Source organism: Euprymna scolopes, chromosome 14 (assembly GCF_053919585.1).
Source record: "Euprymna scolopes isolate OS-2025 chromosome 14, ASM5391958v1, whole genome shotgun sequence".
In the NCBI taxonomy this organism is placed as follows: Eukaryota; Metazoa; Mollusca; class Cephalopoda; order Sepiida; family Sepiolidae; genus Euprymna; species Euprymna scolopes.
In genome coordinates, this window is record NC_136495.1 from 89,642,036 (window position 1) to 89,668,370 (window position 26,335).

Genomic DNA, 26,335 nt, shown 5'->3' on the forward strand with positions numbered 1-26,335 from the left:
TAAGAATTATGGAATGTTTTTATTAGTTAACTAGCTAACTCGTGTTTCAGCATTGCTCGAGAAATTAGATTAACTGAAAAAGTTCCATACCCCAACCTCGAACTATTAAATATTATTATTGCTAATAATGATAATAACAATAAGATTAAAAATAATAGGTTATGGTAACTGGGAAAAATAAGGTACTTATTAATTTGTTGTCTTAATTTTGTTGAATAGTAAAATTTTTTCTGATATTTGCAAATTATTTTCGAAATACTAATTTGTTTTATGATTTTTTAAAATGGATTTCTGTTATTTTTATTTTGTAAATTAAATGAATGGTTTTCAGCAAAAAAAAAAAAATTGATTTCACCCTAATTTCAGCAAAAAAAAAATATCATTCTGCCCTAAATCCTGTTAGTCACTACTCTTGTTCTTTCTCTGCTGCTGCTGCTACTACTACTACTACTACTACTACTAATAATAATAATGATAAAAAAACTAACATTAATAGCTTATGTTTACGTGGTATACTTTAAAAATGTCTGAATAATTCTAGTGATTAGTTTTGCCTGACTTTGCAAGTTAAGACTAAAAAAAATATCCACCTAATTGATTTTTGTTCTGAATTTTGCAGTTTTATTTATTTATTTATTTTATTTTATTTTTTTGCAAAGATTAATCGTTTTGTGAATTTCGCAGATTATTGTTCAAAAACTCATTTGTTATCTCAGTTTATAATTACTGATCAGCAATTTCAGTAACAAAAATCTGTTTATCCTATTACTAACCCTAAATCTTGGTAGCAATTACTATATATTTCTCTGGAAATGAAGAGGTTTTTTTTTTAGTGGAGGACACTGGCACTTATGATTAGTGGTAAGTCTAAGGAAGAATGTTTTATTTTGTAATAAACAAATAATAAAATTCAGCCATTAAAGCAACTAATATACTAAAAATAAACATAATGTCATATCCAGTCTAGAAGTTTAAATTGTCTTTTATATGAAGGAAAATTGGCATGATGAAATAAAGTACACCATAAAACAAATTAGTATATTTAAAGGAAAAAATCCACCAGAAAAAAAAAGTTTGTGCCTCCAACTCATAATTGATAGCCCCCAACCCCATACAAGTACAACCACTAATATTAATGATAATATTGACGCTGATGACCAACGACATAACCATAATAATAATAATAATAATAATAATAATAATAATTGTTTTTTAAAATGTATAAGAAGTTCTGACAATAACTAAAGTAATAAGCAAAAGATAATATCACAACTTGAATAAATGAAAGCAATGACGATCTTTTCTGAAAAAAATGGCTCTGATGAAGGAGATGAGAGAGTGATATGGTAGCAGTTTTTTTTCCCAGTAAAATCTCCTCTCTCCCATTACTTTTTAGGGAGAGTCAGCTGGATTTCTCTCTCTATTCTGTATTTTCTTTTTCTTTTTAAATTTAAATAATACGATAATTTGTGTTTTCATTTCTATTGTGATTAAATATTTATTTTCATGTATTGTTTCCTTGATTCTTAATAAAGAGCTTTTAGTAATCACCATATTTGTCTTTGCCATCAATTTAGCTATCCTGAATACTTAAATTTTCTGGTCACCCCTTTATAATATATCTGAAAACCTAGCTTGTTCGGCCTCTATTTTGACTTTGTAAATTGCTCCTTTTGCTCATTGCCACTAGACATACGTCCATATCTACTAAACCTTTGATCCACTCACTTCAAGTTCCTCTGTCCACATAATTACAAAATTAACTACAACCATTTCAGTTTATTTGTACAGCACACAAGTCAGCCATGTTATTCTACTGTTAACTCCCCACCCAAACATACCATGACCGAGTATCTCTCCACCCACCCCAAATTTAATTTCACCATAATGTATTGAAGTTTTTTCTGCCATTTTAAATACACTCCCCTCACACACAATAACTTAAAAAAAATTATCTTATTTTCTCAGTTTTCCCAAATATGCCACGCCATCTTAGGCAATACATTTCTCTAAGTTGTGGAGATTTAATTTTCCTCTGAGCTCATCAAATCTAAGCTTGTCTTTAATACTCACACTACACATCTATTATATCATTCTCATATCATTTCTTGGCATGCAACACATTCTCAGCTATTATTAACAAGTTTCATGTAAAAAAAAATAGTACCTTTTAATTGCATGCACCAAATGTAAGATAATTCTTTAGCTTTTAGAAACCCTACTTGTTCAATAAATATTTCAAAGCTTCATTTTGAATACTTTATTCTAATTTGTATATAGATTTCTAATATTTAAACATGCAAATTTATATCTTTAAAGAATTATCTTTTACAAGAAAAATTTGTTTCTTTTCTGGCTGCTTTTCACTGTTTATCTTTTAAAATCTGAAAAGCAAATGATCACATATCATTTTATAAGTAGAGAAAACGAGGGAGGGGAGATCACTTGTTTGATTGCTTTGTACTGTGATGATGGCAATGGAATGCAGTTTCAATTGTCTCTATTTCTCTATAGATTCAAACGTTCTGGTATGGGGAAGTAGTAGATGCCTTAGAAAACGCATCTACTCTCACATGGAGTTATCAATCTTTTTTCAGCTCTCTGAGGAGGTAGTGGTAGTTTGCAGGGCACGTAGTTCTCATTTTCTGATGCAAACTATGGAATGTTCCTTATCTCCGCACAGATTCCTTTTTCCCTTTATACTTCTTGCTGAAATTCCTGACTCATTCAGGATATTGATTTTTTCTAACTCTATTACCCTCCTTACTTCTACATTAATCTCTTTCACCTTTTTGTCTTTCCCTTCCTCATTCTTCTACTTCTACCCTTGCTTTTGCACTCTCTCTCTATCTCTCTCTTTTTCTCTCTTTACTTTACAAGCTTTTAGATTAAATAAGTACATTTTATATAAGTATTTAATCCATCTTAAACTTATGTCACACAATTCCTTTACTAATCTATGTATATAAAAGCGAAAATGTATGTGTGTGTGTGTGTTTGTATGTATGTATGTATGTTTGTGTGTCTGCTAAAAACTTTCGACAGACACAACAAAAATTCACAAACTTGGTCTCATATGAAAGCCCCACCTTCCGGACGACAAATATCGAAAAATCGGCCCAAAGTAACCATCAGAAGTGCGTCAACTGATCGATTTTCTGCAGGGGGGGGGGCCCAAAAAAGTGACATTTTAATGTTAAACATTACATATTTTTAAATCGATTTACAACTGCCCCAAAATATACGTCCGCCAACTCTTATACATAAAGTATACACGCGGCCATTTATTTTGGGTCAACTTGTATTTAAAACCCGCTGAGTCATGTCACGTGATCTTGACGTCAGCAACTTCTAATGGCCGTCGGAATTTACAATTTAAAAATGTTGTTATCGGTAAAAAGAAAATTAATTAAAGCTAAACTATGAACTTCTACGCTATGGCAATGCTATCAAAGTTATTACCACATTCAAAATAGGTAGATACGATAGTTAAACGAAAAATAAAGTAAAAAAAAAAGTGAAGTAAAAAAAAAAAATATGCTTACAAAAAATATTAACGATCAAAGTTTTTTTTTTTAAATAAAAACAGCCAGACGCCATTTTTCAGTCTTTAGAGTAAGGCAGACGAAGTGAGAGAGAGAGAGTGAGAGAGAGAGATGTCTAGACAGATTCGACAGGGGGGAGGGTCAACAATGCATGCGTCAGATGACGTCATGACCTGATTTACTTTAAATAGTTGATAAACCGAACAGACTTTATATACGCCGCTTTAGCGTAGGTAGTTAAGGGCTTGGTTCATTATTTAAATGTTTTGGGTTCGAATCGTGGTGTGAGATGTTTTTTTTTTGTTTTTTTTTCGATTTTTTAAATTTAAATATTGAACCCTGTATTATTTAAGCCATTTTTCACATAACGTTCATTCGTTTGCCTTACGTTATATTTTTTTTTGTGTTTTACCCCCCCCCCCGCTTAATTAAAACGTTGTTTTCTTTTCTTACTTCGCTTATAACAATGCTTACATCGTCATCGTCGTTGTCATAACGTTCGACGACTTTCAAACATCTTTCACTTCTGGCTGGCCGATTTTATTTTCAAACTTTGCCTCAGGGGTCCGGCTTCGATCCTAACCCCCCCCCCCACCCCCCGGCTTCTTTTTTATTTAACACCACACACCCCTACAAACACCCGGGCAACGCCGGGTACCCCTCGCTAGTATAATAATAAAATGTTGTAATTGAAATTCTATATTTCTATACAACAAAAGTAATATTGTAATATTAATTAGCGTCCAAATGATAACAGAAACAAAAAAATTAGTTCGAATGTCACGCTTTCTATGAATTCTGTTTCTCACATCAGCAGTGGTGGCCACCGTTGCTTTGTTGATAGTTATAGTAATTGTTAGGACACATTATTTTGATATTTTGTTTACATTTTAACCAGCAAGGACAACCGGATTTTCTTTTACCCATCTCCAATTTCACTTATGTCAAGATTAGGTTTTTATGAAAAAAAATAATAGATAAAATGATGAAGAATGCCTTGCTACACAGTTAGTACTCGTTGAACAAAAGAAAAGCAAATATGATTTTAACAAAGAGCAAATGTCATCAGCAATAACAATTAGTGTGATGGTTGCCAACTAATGCATATGTACTCATTTTTGATTCAGAAATTCTTAAGGTAAAGGGATGAATCCAAAAATTTGCTTTTCATTGAAGAATATTTCACATTAAAGACGATGGTTTATGTGACGAAAGCTGTGAAAATGAGGGCTTACCGTTCAAACGACCTAGGTGTGCATGTGTGCTTTGTAATCGCTGCGAAGCTAGGATAAGAAAAGAATTCCAAGATGGCGCCGGCGGCGTTTTGTAATGGTATGATCTCGGAAACTCTCGCAAAATCTTGTGCATATATGCAAATCAGTTGGTCTTCGACAACTATAAATTCAGGTCGTTTTGGAAGGCAAGGAGTGAGGAAAGAACGGCCGGTTGGTAATTGTGTACGCTGGATCGTGTTGGTGGCGTGTCACCGTGTCTGTGTGTGTACTGATCGAACCGCTTTCCTGTCCCTTGGACTTTGAATTTGTTTAGATTGGACTTCAACTTTAAGCTATTTCGGCGGATATCTCCGGTATGGACAAGTTCGACCTGAAATTGATCCCAGAATTTGATGGCTCCCTGGACGGACCTTCGGTGGTCGAATGGCTAGAGAAAGCCGAACGCGTTTGCCGGTTGTGCAAGGGAAAGGACCCAGCTATAGTCATCCCGCTTAGGCTCACCAAGGGGGCCTATGCCGTGTATCAGCAGCTCGGGGATGACGCGACTATAGAACAAATTAAAGAGGCGTTTTACGGAGCATTTGGAGCGGACCCTTTTGTTACCTGGCGACAATTTTCTGGACGACGGCTTGGGCCAGGGGAGACGGTGGATGTCTATCTGGCCGACCTGAAGAAGCTTGCCGCCCCCTTTGGGGGTGCAAGCGACCGTATACTGGTGTGCGCTTTCCTGTCTGGGCTCCCGGAAAGCGCCAGTCGACTGCTGCGGGCGTCATCGAGGCTCAATGAGCTTGGATTAGAGGAGCTATTGGCTAGAGCCCCAAACATCATGACGGCAATCATGCAGGCGATCCACCGTCAGAACAAAGCCGTGCAACAAGCAACATCGTCATATATCGATGGCATCTACGTGAACGATGCTGTAGTTCTCCGCAGGCCCAGCACTTGCTCTGTTTGTGCTGCGAGATGGTTGTGACTGGTGGGGTTTGTCGTTGCCATGGCTCATGGCAGCGGTAGTTTCTCCAACAGCTGCCCTGGTGGATTTACCCTGTTCCTTCTGGGCTATATAGGCAACAGTTTCCTCCAGGGTTCGGTCTGTTTTGGGATCACCCAACAGATCAGAAAGAATCTCTGGATCAGCAATACCACAAATGAGATTATCCCTAATAATCTCACTGCTATAATCATAAGTGTGGCCACAGCCCGGTTCCTTACACTTTGCTGTGTACTGGCATAAAGCAGACTGACCCCTGAGAGCGGCAAGGAAGGTTCTGATAGGGGTACCAGGGGCCTGTGTCATCCTACTGAGTTTGATGCGGTGGACCAGAGTGCTCTCCTCCCTGACTGCCAGGCGCCTTATAGCAGCAAGGAGGTCTGCCTCGGTCATTGATAACACATCTTCCTGCAAGTCTCTCAAGAGGTCATTCATGAGGTCCTCATCACAGCAGTGAAAGAGGGCCATGGTGCACATAGCATCAGTGATAGCCATGCCGGTCTTATACATTGTCGCTTGAAGGATGACCATTGATCGGGGGGGGGGGCTTTCAGCACCAATAGATGGGGACTTTAGCTTAAGCCTGGGAGCTGCTGGTTGTTGGGGGTTGGCCATCGGGGCTGGATGAGCAGTTTGGGCATGAAGGTTCATGGAGGTAATGAGCACGTTACTGAGGGATTCAGGGAGTTTCTGTGATTTCCAGCCACATCCAGTAAGTGGGCAGGTGACTTCAATTTTGTCGCTCATTATTTATTCAGGTGTAATGAGTTGCTTTGAGAACCGGCAAGATCCGAACGATGTGTAGTCGTAGAACAGCATAGATGAGTAGCACACCTTTCCCTAGTCGACGAGGAATGGGCGAAGAGACTGACGATCTTGATGTAGTCTGAGTGCATCCTCCAAGTTCCACTAAAGAATGCTGTTCACTCTACACTCTGAAACAATACAGAAGAGGGTTGGTTAGCTTATGTCCTAGGTGATGAGAGGAGACATTTACATTAGCTACTTATTCACTAAAACTTGCGTTATCAAATCCATTTTTTATCTGACTGGTTTTGTTGCTCTAAATGTAATTTTTTTCAATTTCAACATTTGTTCATTCATTATTTTTCCTTTCTCTTTCCTGTTTTTCCTTGAAGAATTTCATTAAATCTAACTGCTTTTCCAATATTTGTTCGTTTATTTCTTTTTTTTCTCTTCCTTTTTTTTCCTCAAAATATTTTATTAAATTAAACTGTTTCGCTTCGTTTTGTTTCTGCATTGTCAAATGCTTTTCTCGGAACCTTTTTTCAAGTTCTAATTGTTGACTTTGTTGGAATTTAACCATTTCCAAAATTTGCTTTGCAAAATCGTCCATTTTTTGTTGGGGGAGGACGGTATATATGGAATATAACAAAATGCATTTTCAGAAACAATGCAATTCGTTTATTTACTTTTCCTATAGTACCAACTCCATAGAAAAAACCCTTACAAAATTCATACCTGGTTATTTAACGAATATTTTTTTCATATATTTATTTCCTTGTGTGCCAATTTGTCTAAGAAAATAATTCAGCGTTTGCATTTTATACAGAAAGCAGTAGATTTTGTTTGTCACTTTTCAATTTTTGTAACGTGTAGGGACTGGGTTCAATTTCTTGTTGATCCTACACATTTTTTTCCTCTTTTTTTCCTTAAAGAGAATTAGTTACTTATCTGTGAAAGAGAGTTTATAGCATTTATTTAATATTGGCTATTCTTTTTGATATCTGTGCGAAAAAGAATGCCCTTTTCTCGTTAACACTTTATTTGTTGTGCTTAGTGAAATCGTTTTCTTCTTAGACGTGCAGTCCTGTCGACCAGTGAAAAATTTATTTTAATCGGATTAAAATCTGACGTCTTTTTTAATTTGTACGAATACTCGCTGTAGCCAATGAAATAAAATATATCATTTACTTTTGCAGGAGTTTTTTTTTTTTTTTTCCAACATACCCAAAGTCAAAACTGACCTGACAAAACGAGAACTCTTCTCTGTGTGCAGGAGACTGTGGGACACTATCCAATCGCCGGCTGGCTCAAGATAGCATGCAACTTTATTAAATGACAAATGGGCACTGATGGCTGAGAGGGCCGTGTGACGAAGGTCACGAACATACTGCTACAAGAAATCATCATGAGAGTGATGAAAGAAGACCCAGTGAAAGGGGAATGGTACGTCAGTGGCAGAGACGCGGGGGTGATTTGGTGTGATGCCAGCAGCCTAGTATTGGGTGCCGTAGTGCTGGTCCCATCGGAAAAGAACAAGGCAGATTCAATGACATGGGTAAAGAAGGCCTGGCTGCAAGAGGTAAAGGCGGTTTCCTCGGTATGCTATGCAGAGGAGGAAGTTATGAAATGCACCACTTTGGTCGAGAACAGACGTTATTCCTGGCAAGAGAGGTTTACCTGGAAACCACAGAGGAGGAGGTCACGGAGGTATTGGAGCACTATCAGGAGTGCCAACAGATAGACCCCGGACCGTCCAGACATGGAGCACTGTCAGGAGTGCCAATAGATAGACCCCGGACCGTCCAGACATGAAGCAGGAGAGTTACACATTGCAGAGGACTGGAAGCGATTGGCCATTGGTGTGACCCATTATCGCCATAAGCTGATGGTTGACTGTGGACCGAGGAAGTTTGCCATCTGGAGAGAGATCAGGGCAGAAGCTGCATGGGCTATCAGAGGGGTCATTGAGGAAATATTTTTGGAGAGAGGGCTGGTTGAGGAACTGTTAATGGGCAATAGCCCCGCTTTCCAATCAGAAGCCTTTAAAGGTGTGTGATAAGTGGGGAATAAGGCATTTTCTAGGGCAGCGTATCGGCCGAGTGGCAATGGGATAGTGGAGAGGAATCATTGCACCATCAAGGCTGCTGCGGAAAAAAGCAACATTTCACCCATGGAGACGATGTTTTGGTACAGCATCTCACCGAAAACCAGACGAGATGAGACAACTGTGCCTCATAGAGCTATATTTGCATATAAGTGGCAGAATCCGTGCAAGAAAACGGTAGGAATTGAGGGTGAAGAAGCTACCATTAAAGTGGGTGAGGAGGTGTGGATGAAGCCCCGCAATGCAAAATGTACCACTCGCTGAGGAAGGGGGGGTCGTAATGGGAATTTAGTTGAAGAACAATATGATGGTAAATGGCGTTCCCCGGCATATCCTAGACCTGCATCGTGTGACCCTGCCGGTGGGCAGTGATGGCAGTGAAGAGGAGGAAGTCAAGATCCACTGAGAAGCTAACGATGCACCTCAATTCGACTTAGCCCCACATTGCGGTTCTTTACAACTGGATGAGAATGTCTGTAGTAAATCTGAAAACGTCAACCCCCAAGAAGTTGTCCCCCAGAGGCCTCAACGTGAGAGGAGGAGGCCTGCTTAGATGAAGGATTATGAAGTGTCTTATTGATCTCGAAGATCAGAGGGGCGTGTGGGGTATATGCGAAAGGAAATAAAAAAGGTACTGTTTAAGGCTAGTTTATGGTTAGAAACAAAAACAAAAAAAAGTAATATATGATGTACCGGGCATATCTGCATCGCTCTTTGGGAAAGAAGAAGGAAAGGATGGCTAGCTCATTTATATACCCAAAGGGCATCTTGGGAAGGCAGGGCATGATGAGAGAAGCTATTTTTTATTCTTTCTTCCTTTTCTCTTTCTTTTTTTTTTTTTGATAGGAGAATATAAAAGCTAGGAAAAATTCCCTGGAAATGTTAAAAAGAGTCGTGAACATCTTTTGAAAAGTATTTTGTGTTGCTGACGTTCAGATTGTGCGGTGTAACATTTGGTGGCGAGAGGCCAGGTGTGGTCGATTGGAAAAGAAGAGGACAGAAACGTGCTGTTGTCGAGTGAATGACTCACTCCTTCCCGAACTCCAGAACCGAATCCTGATCGTAACCTTAGACTGAGTATGCCCATAATCGACTTGGAAACACAGACCACCTAGTGGTATCTGTTGCAATATTTTTGATAACATCTAAGGGTATCATTAAAGAAAATTGAAAGGTTCTGTTTATAGACACTGGTGAAAGATACTAACCAATCAAATGGAACCGTGTTCTGCTAGCAACCAATCAGAAACCAGAATCACTCCATAAAAATAGAATTCCTGCATATACCTTTTTTCTATGTGAGACTGAACCCTATTCTTCGTTTCAGGACTTACACATATTAGTAGCCACCAAAACCCCCTATTCTTTGTCTTATGACTTATACAGATTGGCTAACCATCAAAAACTCTTCTAAAATTCAAAATGGCTTTCAATTCAAAAATATCAGCCTTAAAATCCTAACCCCAAGGTGAGGAGAAATTGCTCAAAATGACAAGGTACTTCAAAAGGGTTGACTGGGAAACTATCAGAGAACACATTAGAGATTCCCCATAGACTAATATCTTTTCTCTTTCTTCTAAATAGTGTGCCAATCAGACAATTGAATGCTGCAAAGCTAACATTGAAGCACATTTCCAAATGGAAGTCTTATAGCAAGCCCCACTCACTTCCATGGTTCACTACAAATTGTGTAGCTGCCATTAAACAAAGACAGCATGCATTCCACCGGTTTATACATCATAAGTCAATTACAAATAAGCAAAAATTTATAGATGCTACTCATTGTAAGAGTGAAATAACCATAGCCAAAATTAGGCATGGTGAAATAACCAGGAAATGCATAGAATCACAGGAGATAGGAACTCATGTTTTCAGGAAAATTTATAATAGTATAGTGAATGAAGGATAATTAGTAATTCCTCCACCATCCAACAACCAGAAGATCGCATGCATGTCAACTGAAAAAGTGGAACTGCTTGCCCAATGACTCGCCTTCACCTTAGAACCAACAAACAACTCTTTCCCAAATTTCCCTATGAGGACCAAAGCCACACTTGATCTAAAATTCACCCTTTCTCATGTCTGCAATATCATAAAAAACTTAGAAACCTCCAAGTTATGTGGGCCTGATCTCATCCCTGCTATACTAATTCAAAAATGTTCAGCTGAGCTAGCCCCCATACTTTCCAAACTCTACAATAAATGGCTTGTTGAATCTTGCTACCTTAATAGGTGAAAAGTGGCCTCTGTGGTACCAGTGTACAAGAATTCTGATGAAAGAACCGATCCATTCAATTATAGCCCTATCAGTCTCTTCCAACTCTTCGCTAAAATCTTTAAGACCTTAATCAATCAAGCACTAGTCCACCACCTTGCAAAAGCTAATCTTCTCTCTGACCAATAGTATGGATTTAGGCAATGTTGTTCTACTGCAGATATTCTAACAGTCATCACTGAATGCATATACCATGCATTGGATAAGGCGGGCGAAGCCAGAGCTGTAGCCCTTAATATATTCAAAGCCTTTCACAAAGGGCTCCTAATTAAAATTAAATCATATGGTATAACTGGACAAATGTTAACTATAATTAGACTTTGTTTAGACAAGGAGACCATCCAGGTTGTCCTTGATGAACGTACATTCAAGCAGCATAATATTAATGCAAGAGTGCCTCAGGGGTCGATTCTTGGACCACTATTATTCCTGATATTCATAAACGACCTGCCTGATAATATTGTCTGAGATGAGTATATTTGCTATACTAGCAATATAGTCTGAGATGAGTATATTTGCTATACAACACTATAACTGGTATGCAGGAGAAACAAATGTACACAAATCTAAGACAATAACAGAATCCTTAGAACCTCTAGATCATAGTACAATGGGGCTGTAAATAGAGAGTAACATTAAATACTACTAAGACTAAGCTGATCTCCTTTAAAAATTACAAAAGCCTCCCCAACCACCAATAGTTCTTCCTTTAAACTCCTCTGTTTAACATTCACAGGCAATATAAACTGGAACAAATATATTGAGAACATTGCGGAGGCTGCTGTAAGGAAGATGGGTTTCCTCTATCGTGCTGGAAGATTACTCACGCCCGAGAGTATCATGTACCTCTACAAAACCACTATTCACCGATGCATATAGTATTGTTGCCATATCTGGATTGGTGCAACTTATTGCTGGTTTCTCTCTCTCTCTCTCTCTCTCTCTCTCTCTCTCTCAGAGAAGGTCCAAAGAAGAATCTCTAATCTAATAGATCCTAGATTGTCAACCAAGCTCTAACCCCTGTCTCATCACTGCAATGTTGCATTCCTGTATCTGTTTTACAAGTATTTTAATGAAATATGATCTGAACTCCGAACACTTGTACCCACTCGATGCACATATCCCATACAAACACACTTAGCCATAAAATCATACTCCTTTACTGTAGAGGTTCCCGAATGCAGAAGAGCTTCTATTCTAATAGTTTCTTCCCTCAGACAGTTAAACTAAACCTGCTTTCCTAACTGTACAGACATGCAGAAATTTAAATGTAACTTAGACTGACTTAGACCGACATCTTGCTCATCTCGCCTAAACATGGTCCCAAATAGTAGCCCCTTACATTCAAGTGGCGATATGCCTTGTTTGGGGTGAACGTGAATAAAATTTTTTTAAAAATACATGTATACGCATGCATATAACACCTAATATTCACATATTTTTACTTTCATTTCTTAGTAACTGTAATGAAAATTGAGTGTGACTGCAGTCACAGAGGTGGGCTGCATGTGCGAACTCAAAATCCAAGTGATGGGAAACAAGAAGCCGACGAATCAGCAGGTTCGATTGCACATTAATTTGCATAAATGAGATAATATAAGGACGGGAGTTAAGATGTTTGAGAGAGTCGAGCCGTTGAGTTCTCGAGAACTGGATGGAACCTGGTTAGAGCGGAGAGTGTCGCTGAGAATCGAGTCCATGTTTTTTTGTTTTTTTTTGATTAGAAGCTATTTCGGCTTTAAATATGGAGCCAATGCGGTTGAGATGAAATGGGAAATTTTAAATGATTCGTGTTGAACCTGGAAAATTAAAAGTCGCATTGAAAAGCGTTGTCAAAGAGAGAATTGAATGAGTCATGTTGAACTGCGAAGGTCAGAAGTCGGACTTTTTTGTCTTTTTGTATGTTAATCCCAGTGGGATTTCTTTAACTATCGTCGTCAAATGAATGTGTTGGAATGCAGCTCAGTCTATTTGTGTGTATTAAAGTCATCATTGTTAAAAGAACTTGAAATGTGATTCAGATGACTTGTATGTATAGAAGTCATATTTCAATGCGGAAATTAAAATGAAATCCTGTTGTGCTGACAAGGAAGACAATAAACGATAGATTTATTTTATGAAAGTACAGTTTGAGTTGGATTTTATTGTTTGAAAAAAGTCATGGCTGTTAAAAGAACTTAAAATGCGATTCAGATGACTTGTATGCATTAAATTTGCTTTTCAACGAGGAATTTAAAATGAAGTCCTGTTGTGTTAAAAAGAAAAGGTGTTGTTTTTAAATGACGTTCATTTTTAATGAAAGTGCAATTCGAGTCGGATTTTATTGCGTTTGTGAAAAGTCGTCACTGTTAAAATAACTTAAAATGTGATTTGGACGACGTGTAGATATTTAAAAGTTATTTTTAAATACGGAATTAAACATGAAATCGTGTTGTGCTGAAAAGTAGAAAAAAGGTGTCATTTTTGAACGATAGTTAATTTGATGAGAGTACAATACAAGTCGATTTTGTTTTTGAAGAAAAAGTAGTCATTGTTAAAAAGAATTACAATGCGATTTAGTTGACTTGTATGTAAAGTCATTTTTAAATGAGAAATTTAAAAATTAATTTCTGTGTCTAGCCGTGTAGCCCCACTTTTGCTAAGTAGTATCTGTCTTTGTCGGAGAGTAGTAAGAGCTAGGTGTGTCTAGCGGAGTGTTGAGCGCTAGGTGTGTCTAGCAAAGACGGATACTACTTCCATACCCAGTTTATGATCATGAGATCAGGGGGGCGTGTAGTGAAAATTGAGTGTGACTGCAGTCACGGAGGTGGGCTGCATGTGCGAACTCAAAATCCAAGTGATGGGAAACAAGAAGCCGACGAATCAGCAGGTTCGATTGCACATTAATTAAGATGTTTGAGAGAGTCGAGCCGTTGAGTTCTCGAGAACTGGATGGAACCTGGTTAGAGCGGAGAGTGTCGCTGAGAATCGAGTCCATGTTTTTTTTTTTCGATTAGAGTAACTATTAGCACGGTGTTGCCCAGTCATAAAATATGCTGAAATGTTTTAATTCACACAGATTTTGTATTTATTATTTTAGAGCAAATCTCTATCGATTATTGTAATGCACCCAATAATGATTTCAAAAGTATTAAAAAAAATGACTTCACTACCATCAGCTACAATTGAAACCAAAACGTACAGCTATTCAGGCTTGTCCATTAAATGGGTTCTTTGTTTTTTCTGTTTTTATCTTATAACTGTTCATTAGTGCATGTGTAGAAAGAAATGGGGTTAGTTGACTTGTGCCAGGCCAAGATCAATTTTTTCTTGTTTAATTTTGATCCTTTATCAACTCCTCTCTTAATTTTTAGTCACCAGACTTGAAACTTGATATATAAAGTATTTGGACCTGTGGAAAACTTTTGATTTGAAACCAATGATCCAATAAGAAACCATAAAAAGTAAAAAATGATTACTTAAAGTTCGTTTTTCAAAGAATATGCAAATTAGTTAACCTCTCACATATCAATGACTGACCATATTAAGAAGTTCATTTTAATAATTTATAAATAAAAAAGGAGACAGGAAAAAAGTAACTTTATAGCTATATAGATTTACATACCTTTACTTTACTAAGATTTATACTACTACTACTGCTAATAATAATAATAATAATAAGAAAAGAATATGTTCATAAACTTATGGATTTATTCAAACCAGCAACTACATAACATCTTGTGGTGTGTAGTGATAACCTAAAAAAGACTGCAGAAAATATCTCTGAACATGATATTCTATTCCTGAAAATTAGATGAAAATATTTTTTTAAAAAGTGCATCATCACAACTTCAATACTTCCATATTTATTAATTCAAGTAATGCATCTATTAAAAATATTAAAAAAAGTTAACTGGAAGAAACTTAAAAATGTCTCCTCCAATATGCTTTATAGCAAAATAAATTAATTTGTAAATTATCAGTGTTTTTTAATTGTTCCATTCGTTTTACCTTACCTTTAATGCCTGTCTGTAAGGTGTACTTTTTTTTGTTATTTGAGAGAGAGAGAGTGGGAAAGGATAGAAAGGTACATAGTATGGGGGAGAGAGGGACATGGTGTGGGAAAGGAAAAAGAGGCATAGTATGGGAGAGATAGACATAGGGTAGAAAGGGAGAGAGATATAGTATGAGGGAGACAGTGATATAGTATGTGAGAGAAAAAGACGTGTGAAATCTGCTTTTAAAAATTAATTTGCTTATTACTAGTAATGCCATTTTTGGAAAGATTAAAATTTGATTTCTCTTTTCTTTTTTCACAGGTGTTGGGAGCAGCAATCTTTGGATTCTGTCTCTGGCTTCGTTTGGATTTTTGGTCTAATGAGTATTTGAGCATGGGTTCCATGCTTAAGATTTATTACATTGCTATCTACATTGCGATTGCTGTTGGCGGACTCATTATTGTATTTGGTGTCATAGGATGCGTTGGTGCAATTGCATCCCGTTTGGTACCCTTGGTTTTGGTAAGTAAAGTTTTAAAACAAAATTATTTTACTTTTCCAACCAGTATTTTTCAGTAGACGGATCCAATAAACTTGTAAGAAATGACGACTCATAGACTTGTGACTTGGCAAAGTAGATAAAAATCTGTGGTAAGTACATTGGTCTAAATTAAGTGCTCCTGGAAAATCTATGACTGGAGACAAACATGTAGAGAACAGTATTAATATGAAATAATTTCCAAGACGTTTGAGCAAGTTAAATTTTAGTTTTATTAATGTGTAGTAATTAGTTAATTAGCAATTATACTTATGATTAAGAAGTAATGAATGATTGACTTTTTTTAATAAAATAAAGTTGATAAAAAAAGAAAATACGCAAAAAAATTACATCACGCCACACACGAGAAATAAATCTTCTATACTAATTGAATGCAGGAAATTTATTTCCTTACACAATTGACTTATTCTATGATGATGTAATGATATATATACATATATATATATATATATATATATATCGATGAGGAAATATAAAAGAGGAAAAAAAAGAGCAAAAACAAATGAAAAAATAAAACATACAATAAACACAAAAAATAAAAATGAAAAAATAAAACATACAATAAACATAAAAAAGAAAAATGAAAAGATAGATCATAATAAAACCGAAAGAGAAGTTAAGAAGAAAATAGATGGAAGAGCCAGACGTGGTTTAAGCCACCGTTCAGCCACCATATAAAAAATAACATCCTGAGGGAATTTTACCAAATTATAGAAAAAAATTTCCCCGACAGGTAGTAAACTAAGTAAGATAATTAAAAAAACACTGTTAATCTATCCTTTTCAATGTCTGCTAACTTAACAAATACCATAAATGGCTCAAATAACACAAAATTAAACAAATTTTTGAAAATAGAGATAGGACAGAAAATGAATCTAACAACGTAAAAGATTGTAACTTCCGGGACCCTACTGAATGTCCAATGATGGGGGGGGGACTGTTTAACTTCAACCATAGTATACAAATGTGAAGTTATAACAAATAATGAAACTAATAATGGGGAGCACCGGAACTTGCTTTAAGGACAGATATCATAATCACCTAGCATCGTTTAAAAATGAAACCGAGAAAGAAAAGAACACCACAAATAGCGAAAACAACATCAATATAGATAAAAATGAAAACAACAGTAGAAAGGATCATTACAATAGTGAAAATTACAATTACTATAACGAAAATAGAAACAGAACCAATAGTAATAACGAAAACAACCGGAAGAAAAACTTTAGCAGTATGGATGAAGGAATTAAAGAAAAATACAACTGAATATAAATTAAGATGGTCAATAATTGATAAAGGGGAAAAATATAAACCGAGCAAATCAAAAAGATGCAACCTATGTATATTAGAAGCATACCATATACTAATATCAAAAGAAAAATTATTAAACAAACGACTAGACGTAATCCACAGATGTTTGCACAGAAATAGATACTTAATTTCACGCACTAGAGCAGATTAGAAAAAAAAAGTAGTAAAAACTAAACATATTTTTTTTTTTAAACGGTGGTCACCATTTATCAAGGCCTGGAAGCCACTCAGGGATAAGAGTTATTGCAAGTACAGTACGTTAGTGTAGAGATTTGATGAAGTGTTTACTTAAGGGGGCGGTTCATTAGGAATTTGTTAATGTTGGACTTGAAGACATCCAAGTTGCAGTCAGGCGGGAAGCAGGTAGACGGAACAGAGTTCCACGGGCGTGCAGTTCTAAGAAAGAAGCTTTGTTCATGGAATCCACGTTTTGATTTAGGCACAGATAAAGAGTGGGGGAAATTTTTCACAGTGGATTCAGCTAGACGGGTGTTTTTCGTGAAAGATTGGCGAGAGGGGACAAGAGATTGGAGTTCAGACGAGCACCTACCATGGAAATAGCGATAAAACAAGGATAGGCTCGCAACGTCTTTTCTGTGGGAGAGAAGTTGCAGGGTAAAGAAAAGGGCATCCCCCACTAAGCCACAAAGTTTATTTTGTACTCTGTCAAGGCAGGCTAGGCTGTTTTTAGCAGCTCCTGCCCAGATATGGCAGCAGTATTCCATCCTTGGACGTACTTGGCTTTTATATAGATAGAGAATTGCATCAGTAGTGAGATATCTGGAGCGGTAGAAGGATCCCACCATCTTTCCAGCGACCTTGGCAACAGACTTGATGTACGTGTTCCATTTCAGATCAGGAGCAAAGGTCAAACCCAGAAGCTTGTCAAAACATGGGGCTTCTCCTAGACAAGAGCCATCCATTTCAATTGATGCCAGATGGGGATCAGGACGTTGATGATGTAAGGATAGGAGTTTGGTTTTAGATGCATTAAAGGTAACCAGCCACGTCTTCTCCCACTGAACCACGCGCTCGAGATCAGGAGAGAGAATCAGAGAGAACTTTGTTATTTACAGCCTTTGATGTGTTGCTGTAGATGGTAGTGTCATCAGCATAGATGTCAACAAATGATTTAAGTATGTGTTTAGGGAAGTCATTGATGTAGATCAGGAAGAGAGTTTGGCCCAGGATTGACCCTTGAGGGACTCCAGCATTAATACTGCAGGCCTCTGATTTTTGTCCATCGACCACTACTCTTATGAGCCTATCGGAGAGAAATGATTTAATGATTGAGAAAACATTTCCAGTTATACCGTAGCTGGAAATCTTGTGAAGTAGACCCTTATGCCATACCTTGTCGAAGGCCTTTGATATGTCAAGAGCAATTGCCCTAGAAGGAAGCCTTTGTCAAGAGATTCACTAATCCTTTGAGATATAACCGTTAGCACATCTGCGGTAGATCTTGCAGAACGGAAACCATATTGTGTGTCACTAAGAAGCTTGTTTCTGCTGAGGTGGTTGACTATTTCTCTATTTAATATGGATTCCAGCAACTTACTTATAACACACAGGAGACTTATTGGTCTGTACTGAGAGGGAGATGACTTATCACCTGAATTCTTAAATACAGGGCAAACTGATGAGGTTTTCCAGGGAGTCGGAAAGTACTTCTCCTTAAGGCAACGCTTAAACAGTTTCGTAAGTTCTGGTTGAAGCTTTTTTAACACTATAATTGGGATGCCGTCAGGGCCAGTTGCTTTACTGGAATCAAGGTTCTTGATTAGCTTGGCGAGCTCATGCACAGATATTTGTATGTTACCTAGCGTGTTCTGTGTTATAGGAGGAAATATGGGGAGTTGATGGCCTTTGTCGCATAGGGTAGAATTAGCTGCGAAGTTCTTTGCAAATAGTTTGGCCTTGTCTGATGCTGACGAGATGACCTCTAGTCCATTGATAATGGTTGGGATAGAATGCACACTTCTGTTCAGGATCCTATTTTTTATTTGCCAAAACTGGTGGGAACCAAGCCGCTGATCAGCTACCTTGAATTTAACAGACTGGGCATATAGCTCTCTTGCATTTTTTATTACTCTTTTACAGTGGCTGCTGGCGTTCCTGAAAGCAGCTTTAGTCTCAGTGCATCTATTACATTAGTAGTTATGGAAAAAGTGATTTCTGTGCACGATAGCTGCAGCACATTCTGGGGAGAGCCATGGCTGGCTATTAGGTTTTTGCTGGAATTTTTTTAGATGGTATGAATCAGTCTATGCCTACAATTAACCATTCAGTCAGATCTGATACTATAGAGGACACTTCCTTTTTAAAAATGGAATGCAGAGGTAAATCAGATATGAATGTACGGAAGCTATCCCAGTCAGCGATAGAGTATCGGTATACAGTACGGTGGAGGGGTACGTCTGGGGACTTATTACATTTTTTTTTTATCTTAACTGATACTACGGAGTGGTCGGAGGATCCTAGAGGAGAATGAACAGAACATGAACATAGCTCAGGGGAAGTTGTGAGAAAAAGGTCTAGGAGGCTTGCATATTGACCAGTAGTATCGGGCACATGGGTGGGTTCGCGAACAATCTGAGTGAGGTCATAAGCAATGGCAAAATTATGACAAAACCTCCCCTCATCGTCTGTCTTATTTTAATGGGTCAGCCATTCCACGTTATGGATGTTGAAGTCACCACAGATGTGGATGTTAGCCGAGGGATGTGCAGACAGTATGTGGTCTATTTTTTCAGATATACTCTTAAAGATAGTAACTCCGCTGTTGTGAGGCTGATAGAGGGCAAATATAAATGCAGTGGTGTTAGTAAGAGCAACCCGGAAGCACATATAGGGTAAATTAGGATCTTCTCTAGAGATATCCCTGCCACTTGGGAAGCCATCTTTAATGTAGGCACATATTCCACGCCCATGGTGATCTTGGGGGTCAGATTTAGCTGTTAAGTTAGAGTATCCGTTAATTATGAACTCATCTAGGGAAGTGGTCGGCCCTATTCCAGTTTTGCTTAGAAATAATATGTCCGCGTAATTGGGTTTCAACCTCTAGACTCCTGATGTTGGAGAAGGAGACCTGGTAGTAGGGGTCTACGTTGGAAGATGGGGTTCTAGGTTTATTCGAGTTTTTTTTCTGGAGATATTTCATGTTGAGGTTTTGGGATTTGTGGAACAGGTCGGCATACTTGGTTAGAGCAGTACAGAGAGCGAAAGTAAGAGAGAAAAAGACAGGAACATTTTTTTTTTTGTAGCCCATGGAAAGGTAAAGCCGTAACAATTACCCACTAGTATGGCATCGAGAGGCCCCACCAGAGACTACTACATGGTCCAGAATCCATTCACCAAATGGCAATACAACAGTCCCAGTACTTTGCGCCTGCTGATAGGACAGCCTCCTTAGTGGTTAATCCAAGGTTCGGGTCCCTGACTATCAGGCGGATAACGTCAGCCCAGACAAAACGTTTACCTCCAGCACCCTTACTAGTGACATGACCACAAGGATAGACATAGAGACAGAAAAATTTCCGACATCTCAGACCAAGTATTACCGACCTTTAAGCAGCTTTTTCTTTACCCTTTGTCAGAAAAGTCACTCATTGAATGAGGACTGAGGGACAAAAAAGGAGAAGCGAGAGTTACTGGAGCTGCCGATAACACATCCACTGTATTATCTACTCTCCATATAATATAAGGAAAGATAAAAGGTGCAAGGGAAGTAATCCTAGATATAAAAACTGATACCATGAGGGTGATGTCCCCTTTAAACAGAGGGATCAGGTGAAAATATGAATTCAAACACCAAGCAAAAAAGGAATATTAAAATAAACACGTGTAAATGTAGAAATAAAATGATAAGATAATTGGAAAAAAACAAATAGGAAAAAAAAAGGGGAAATTAAAACAAAAATAAATAATAAATAAATTAAAAATAAATAAAAAATAAAAATACAAAACTACGGGTTGAAACGGAAAACTATCTTCACATAACACCAAAAGATGACGGAGGTTAGGAAGCATTGCTTTGGAAGTCTTTTTATCCAAATATGATGTTCAGCATGTTAAAAATATACGTTTTGTTGTAAAAATCTAATGGAAAAACATCTGAAGAAGTTGGTGGGGACAGGATATTTTTATGGACACATAAATCGTAAAATTGCCTTCCCATTAACGAAACAGCTGTAATGGAAAAAAATTCAGGAAATAAACGAAGGTTATAAAAAAGAAAACATGAGTCTTTGAATTTTCAACAAAATTTTGCACTATATATATACATTTTTCTTTTTAGAAGAAGCAAACATTTCTATATAAATTTAACTATTTTCAAATGGAAGAAAAGCTAGATTATAATGTGCAAATTTAAAGATATCTGAAAAGAAATTAAAAAAAAATTAATCAGCTAAACATTAGGAAAAACATGTATTTTTGGTATGGTTTTGTTTTATGAAGTTAACTATATTGTGCATATTATTTAACAGAGAATGATATCTTAATTAAAGAGAAAAATGCAGAGAAATATAAATATGATAAAACCAACAAAATACAACTTTTACTTTTCAGACACATTTTAGGTTTAATTATAATTTTAAAAAAAAAAGTAGGAAACATGTCCTTAAATCTTTCATTTTTGTTATTAACTAGAATTTACTTTGTACACAAAATTATAAGAAAAAAATCAATGTGCCTGATTTGTCAAAATGTTTTAATTTTTTAGCAAATAAATACACTTTGAAAAGTGTAATATCTGTTCTAATAATAGGCAATTTTTATTTTTGTACTGATCCAGAGACCCCTCTTTCCCAAAGCTGCCCCCGCCCCCTATTGATAATCAGCCTTGTGTCTAACTTTTGCTTGTGGAAATACAAGTAAATAGTCACACCCTGAACTGAATCACCACACTCCAAAATAAGAGTTTACTGTTTTTAGGGTATTACATGTGAACACCCTGAAAAACTTGTCTGAAGGAAGAAAAAAATCTATCTTTAGAATTTAGAGTAGAGGATCAGTTTCATATAGAAATTGAACATAAAATTATCCCCATTTTTGAGTCATTCTAAACTTTAAGGGTTGTTCATTAACTTTTTTTTACCACTAACCCAGTCCAACTAGTAACATTATAAAACTGAACATAATTACTGAAAAATGTACCCCTCCCCAAAAAGTGCACAACATTTATTACTTGTGAATTGGATTCGTCCACTCTAAATTCTAAATAATTGATATTTTTTGTTTTTCATGGTGTTCACACATAATCTAATAAAGTAGAATCTCATTTTGGTTTGAGAATGTTCTGCTACAATAATATCATTATAATAAGTCCTTATATAGTAAAAGAATCTACTTATACAAAGTAAACCATCCAAACGTTCACATTGGATTAAAATAATGTTTAATGAGTTCATATACAAAACAAAAATTTTGACCCCTTAACTTTTATTATCTTGGTCTCAAGTCAAAATAAAAAGTTTTACTCATGTCTAACTTGCATACATCTAAAATTTCAAATCTGTAGACCCAAAATTGGGGGAGGAATTTGGTATAATCTGCAAAGGTCAACACTTTCAACTTTGACCTTTTGGCAGCGCAATTTTTGCCCAAAACTGATTAAAATGCTTGCCGCATGTCTGAATATCGGTTATGTATAAATTTCAAATGTTTAGACCCAAAATTGGCTGAGTAGTTTGCTAGACACCGCAAAGGTCAAATCTTTTGAACTTTGACCCCTTGGCAGCTCAAATTTTTTACCCAAACTGATTAAGGCTTGTCCTATCTCTGAATACCCTTTATGTAAAATTTGAAATGTTTAGACCAGAAATTGATTTGATAGAGACCGCAGAGGTGAAATTTGTTTTTAATCTTTGACCACAATTTTGATCACTTCACATTTACTTTTTTGGGCTCAAATCAAATTAAAAAAGTTTGATCCATGTCCAAGTAACCTACATTTAGAATTTCAAGTGTTTGAACCCAAAATTGGCGGAGGAGTTTGGTAGAGTTTTCAAAGGCTAAATCGTTGAACTTTGACTCCTTGACAGCCAAATTTCTGGCCGAAAACCTATTAAAAAGATTTTCCCAAATCTCAATACTCCTTATGTCAAATGTTGAGTCCCTAGACCAAAAATTAAGAGTTATTTGTTAGGGAAATGTACACAGACACACATATTCACTTTTATAGATAAATATATATATATATATATATATGCATGTGTGTGTGTAGATACATGTGCATGCAGATATATATGTGTGTGTGTGTGTATATGTACATATTAGTGTTGGGATTAATCAGAATCAGAAAAATCGGAAATTTTGGGGGTATTAGAATCTGAAAAATTATAGTCTAATTTCTGATTCCAAACTGATTCTTTAAAATTTTTAAATAAAAAAAAAATGAAAGAAGCACAAATTGTTTTTGTTTTTTTATTATTAGAAGTTCCTTAACAACATAAGATTGAGAAGGGCTACAGAATGAGTTATAAATCTTATTTACAGATTTAACATTGATTAGCAGAGTTGAATTTATTTTATTTATTGATCAATTATAACCTGCCTATTGCTTTTGTAATCGTTTCACATCCATTCGCTAAAATGTCTACGTGCCCTCATCCAAGGAAGTTTATATGATTATTAACAAGTGTTAAATGCTCTGAGCAGGGAGGGGAGGGTTAAATTTCGTTGGCACCAGCTGTACATTGATGTGTTTGTCATTGGCTTCTTCTATGTATGTATATATATATATATATATATATATATATATATATATGTTTATTTTTATTATATATATATATGTTTATTTTTATTATATATATATATGTTTATTTTTATTATATATATATATGTTTATTTTTATTATATATATATATGTTTATTTTTATTATATATATATATGTTTATTTTTATTATATATATATATGTTTATTTTTATTATATATATATATGTTTATTTTTATTATATATATATATGTTTATTTTTATTATATATATATATATGTTTATTTTTATTATATATATATATATATGTTTATTTGTATTATATATATATATGTTTATTTTTATTATATATATATATATGTTTATTTTTATTATATATATATATATGTTTATTTTTATTATATATATATATATGTTTATTTTTATTATATATATGTATATGTTTATTTTTATTATATATATGTATATATATGTTTATTTGTATTATATATATGTATATATATGTTTATTTGTATTATATATATGTATATATATGTTTATTTATATTATATATATGTTTATTTATATTATATATATGTTTATTTATATTATATATATATTAGTGATGGGACGATGCCAAAATTTTTCCCGATTCCGATTCCGTTCAAAATTTCCGATCCGATTCCCGATTCCGATTCTTGTAAAATTTATACATATTTAATTAGAGATTTTTTTTGTTTGTTTTTTCGTAAATTTTCAAATTATTACATAAACCCCTGGTTAATGTCCGCGTATATTTTATCTCAAATGTTTGCCTTGTAATTGATTAAAAATTGTAACACAACAAAACATTTATTTTGATTTTAAAACAAAGCTATATTGTACCAGTTCGTATTTACTGTATAACATGCTACTTACATGAATAGATGAAAATATTCGAAGATTGGTAGGCAAAATAAGAAAACGATGTAAGAACAATATATTTAACAACGCCACTTAGCAAAGCCACATCTCATTGTTACGAACGAATTTCTAAATAATAATATTACTATTATGAAAACCATTTTTAACGTGAGATTGCGTGAGCTTTCTGTGCTTTCTCTCGCAGCTAAATCCCTATTCCAAAATGAAATGTTACTTTTATAGATTACGTGTTAGAACATTTTTTAATTGGCGGAAAGAAAAGCGATCATTTAGAATTTAGAGTGTAAGATCAGTTTCGAATATAAATTTAACGTAAAATGATCATCATTTCTGGCCATCCTAATTCTTTATGGATATTAACTAAAGTGTTTCCCACTAAATTAAGTTTGGTTTGCAACGTTGTAAAACCATGTGTAATCGCTTAAAAAGTAGACACCCTATCCCCAATAAGCGCACATAATTTAAAATTGGTAACACACTACAGCTCATGTTACGTTATATTTATTTGTGAAACTGACCGTCTATTTTAAATTCCTAATCGTTTTATATATATATATATATTTTATAATCATGAGTGTTTATAGGCAATCTTTTTATTTCATTTTTAAATAGTTACGTGTAAAACGGTACGTAGATGTAAATAATGTATTCTCGTGAAATTATCAGTGTTTTTATTCCGTTTTCATTTTTCGCCCATCGCAATTATAACTTTTTGTTGCGAAAAGTAAGGTTCGATTCTCCATTCTCCTTCCTACTACTAACCTTCAGTCCGTGATAATACAAAAAAAAAAGCGATTATTTGTGCTTTTATGATTTTGCCGATTGGGTTGTGAGTCAATGGTAAAAAAAATTAGTTAACTGCTTTAAAACGATTCGAATGGCTGGGAAACGGGGAATCATTTTATATTAAATTTAGAAATTTAGGAAAAAGGGCCATTTTCGCCAGCTAGGAAAAAAGGGCAAATATCGATTGAAAATTAATTTGAGCCCGGTTCTTGTTCCGATCAAAAGTGCCCCTTTTGGGAGCTGGATATTCCCCACATTTAAAAACGACTTTGTGTCTAACTTTACTTTCGGGGGAGGGGGGAGCAAGTAAATAGGAGCACTCAATATGAGAACAGTAGTACGAAGCATAAATTATAAAAATCGATTTTATTTCGTTTTAAAGAACCCTTAAAATTAAAAAAGAATTTGGTTAATTACAATGATTACAAGATAATAATTTAGTTATGTAATACACTTAAGTATCTCGTTGTTACTCATATTTAAGTCCTAAAATTCTTAAATTATAATGTAAAAACATTAACATTTCTCCAGTTTCGCCTTTCAGACGATTTCTACTTGGTGAATAAATATTACCTCCAATACTAAATAAATAATCGTGATACATAACTGATAAAAAAACAATTTTGAGTGAAAAAAAAATTTTCAAAAGTTTTCAGAAAAATGACTAAGTTCAACTTTTGCTCCACACCCAATATTAGCCCTAAAACCTCCAGGGCTTGTGACTCTGATTTTTCCCAGGGTCAGTGATACTTCCATCAGGTGTATATCAGGTATGCCCATGGTTTTGCCAAGTTTCAGAAAAATCTAATGAATTGATGAAAAGTTATTCTGAAAAATATGTCAATTTTGTCTATTTAGAGTCATTTTGAGGTATTTTTTTACCTCTTTTGCCCCCATGGGGGGCTGATTACTTGTAAAAATGGACAAACGGCTATGTTTCAGGCCTTAAGACATGTAAATTTGAGTTCAGCACCATAAAAAAACACTAAATAGAGATACATAATCACATTTTAGACAAATATGAAAAAAAGAGCCTAAAAAAGGGGTGGTTTTTAGCCTTAAAAGTTCCCGGGGGGCGCAAACCAGAGTTTTGCCAGGGTCAGCGATACTGAATTTACATTTGCAACAATTGCCTTCACATTTTGGACAAGTTTCAGTAAAATCTAATGGACGGGAAAAAAATTA

At 35.5% G+C, this 26,335-nt stretch overlaps 1 protein-coding gene across 1 annotated transcript in view; it reads left to right on the top strand.

Moving 5' to 3' along the window:
• LOC145293154 (tetraspanin-8-like) overlaps positions 1–26,335 on the top strand; it is a 340,031-nt gene that overhangs the window by 96,732 nt on the left and 216,964 nt on the right. The window contains exon 2 of the mRNA XM_080139604.1: positions 15,196–15,396. Within this exon, the coding sequence (XP_079995730.1) occupies positions 15,196–15,396 (201 nt within the window). The remainder of the gene's footprint in view (positions 1–15,195; positions 15,397–26,335) is intronic.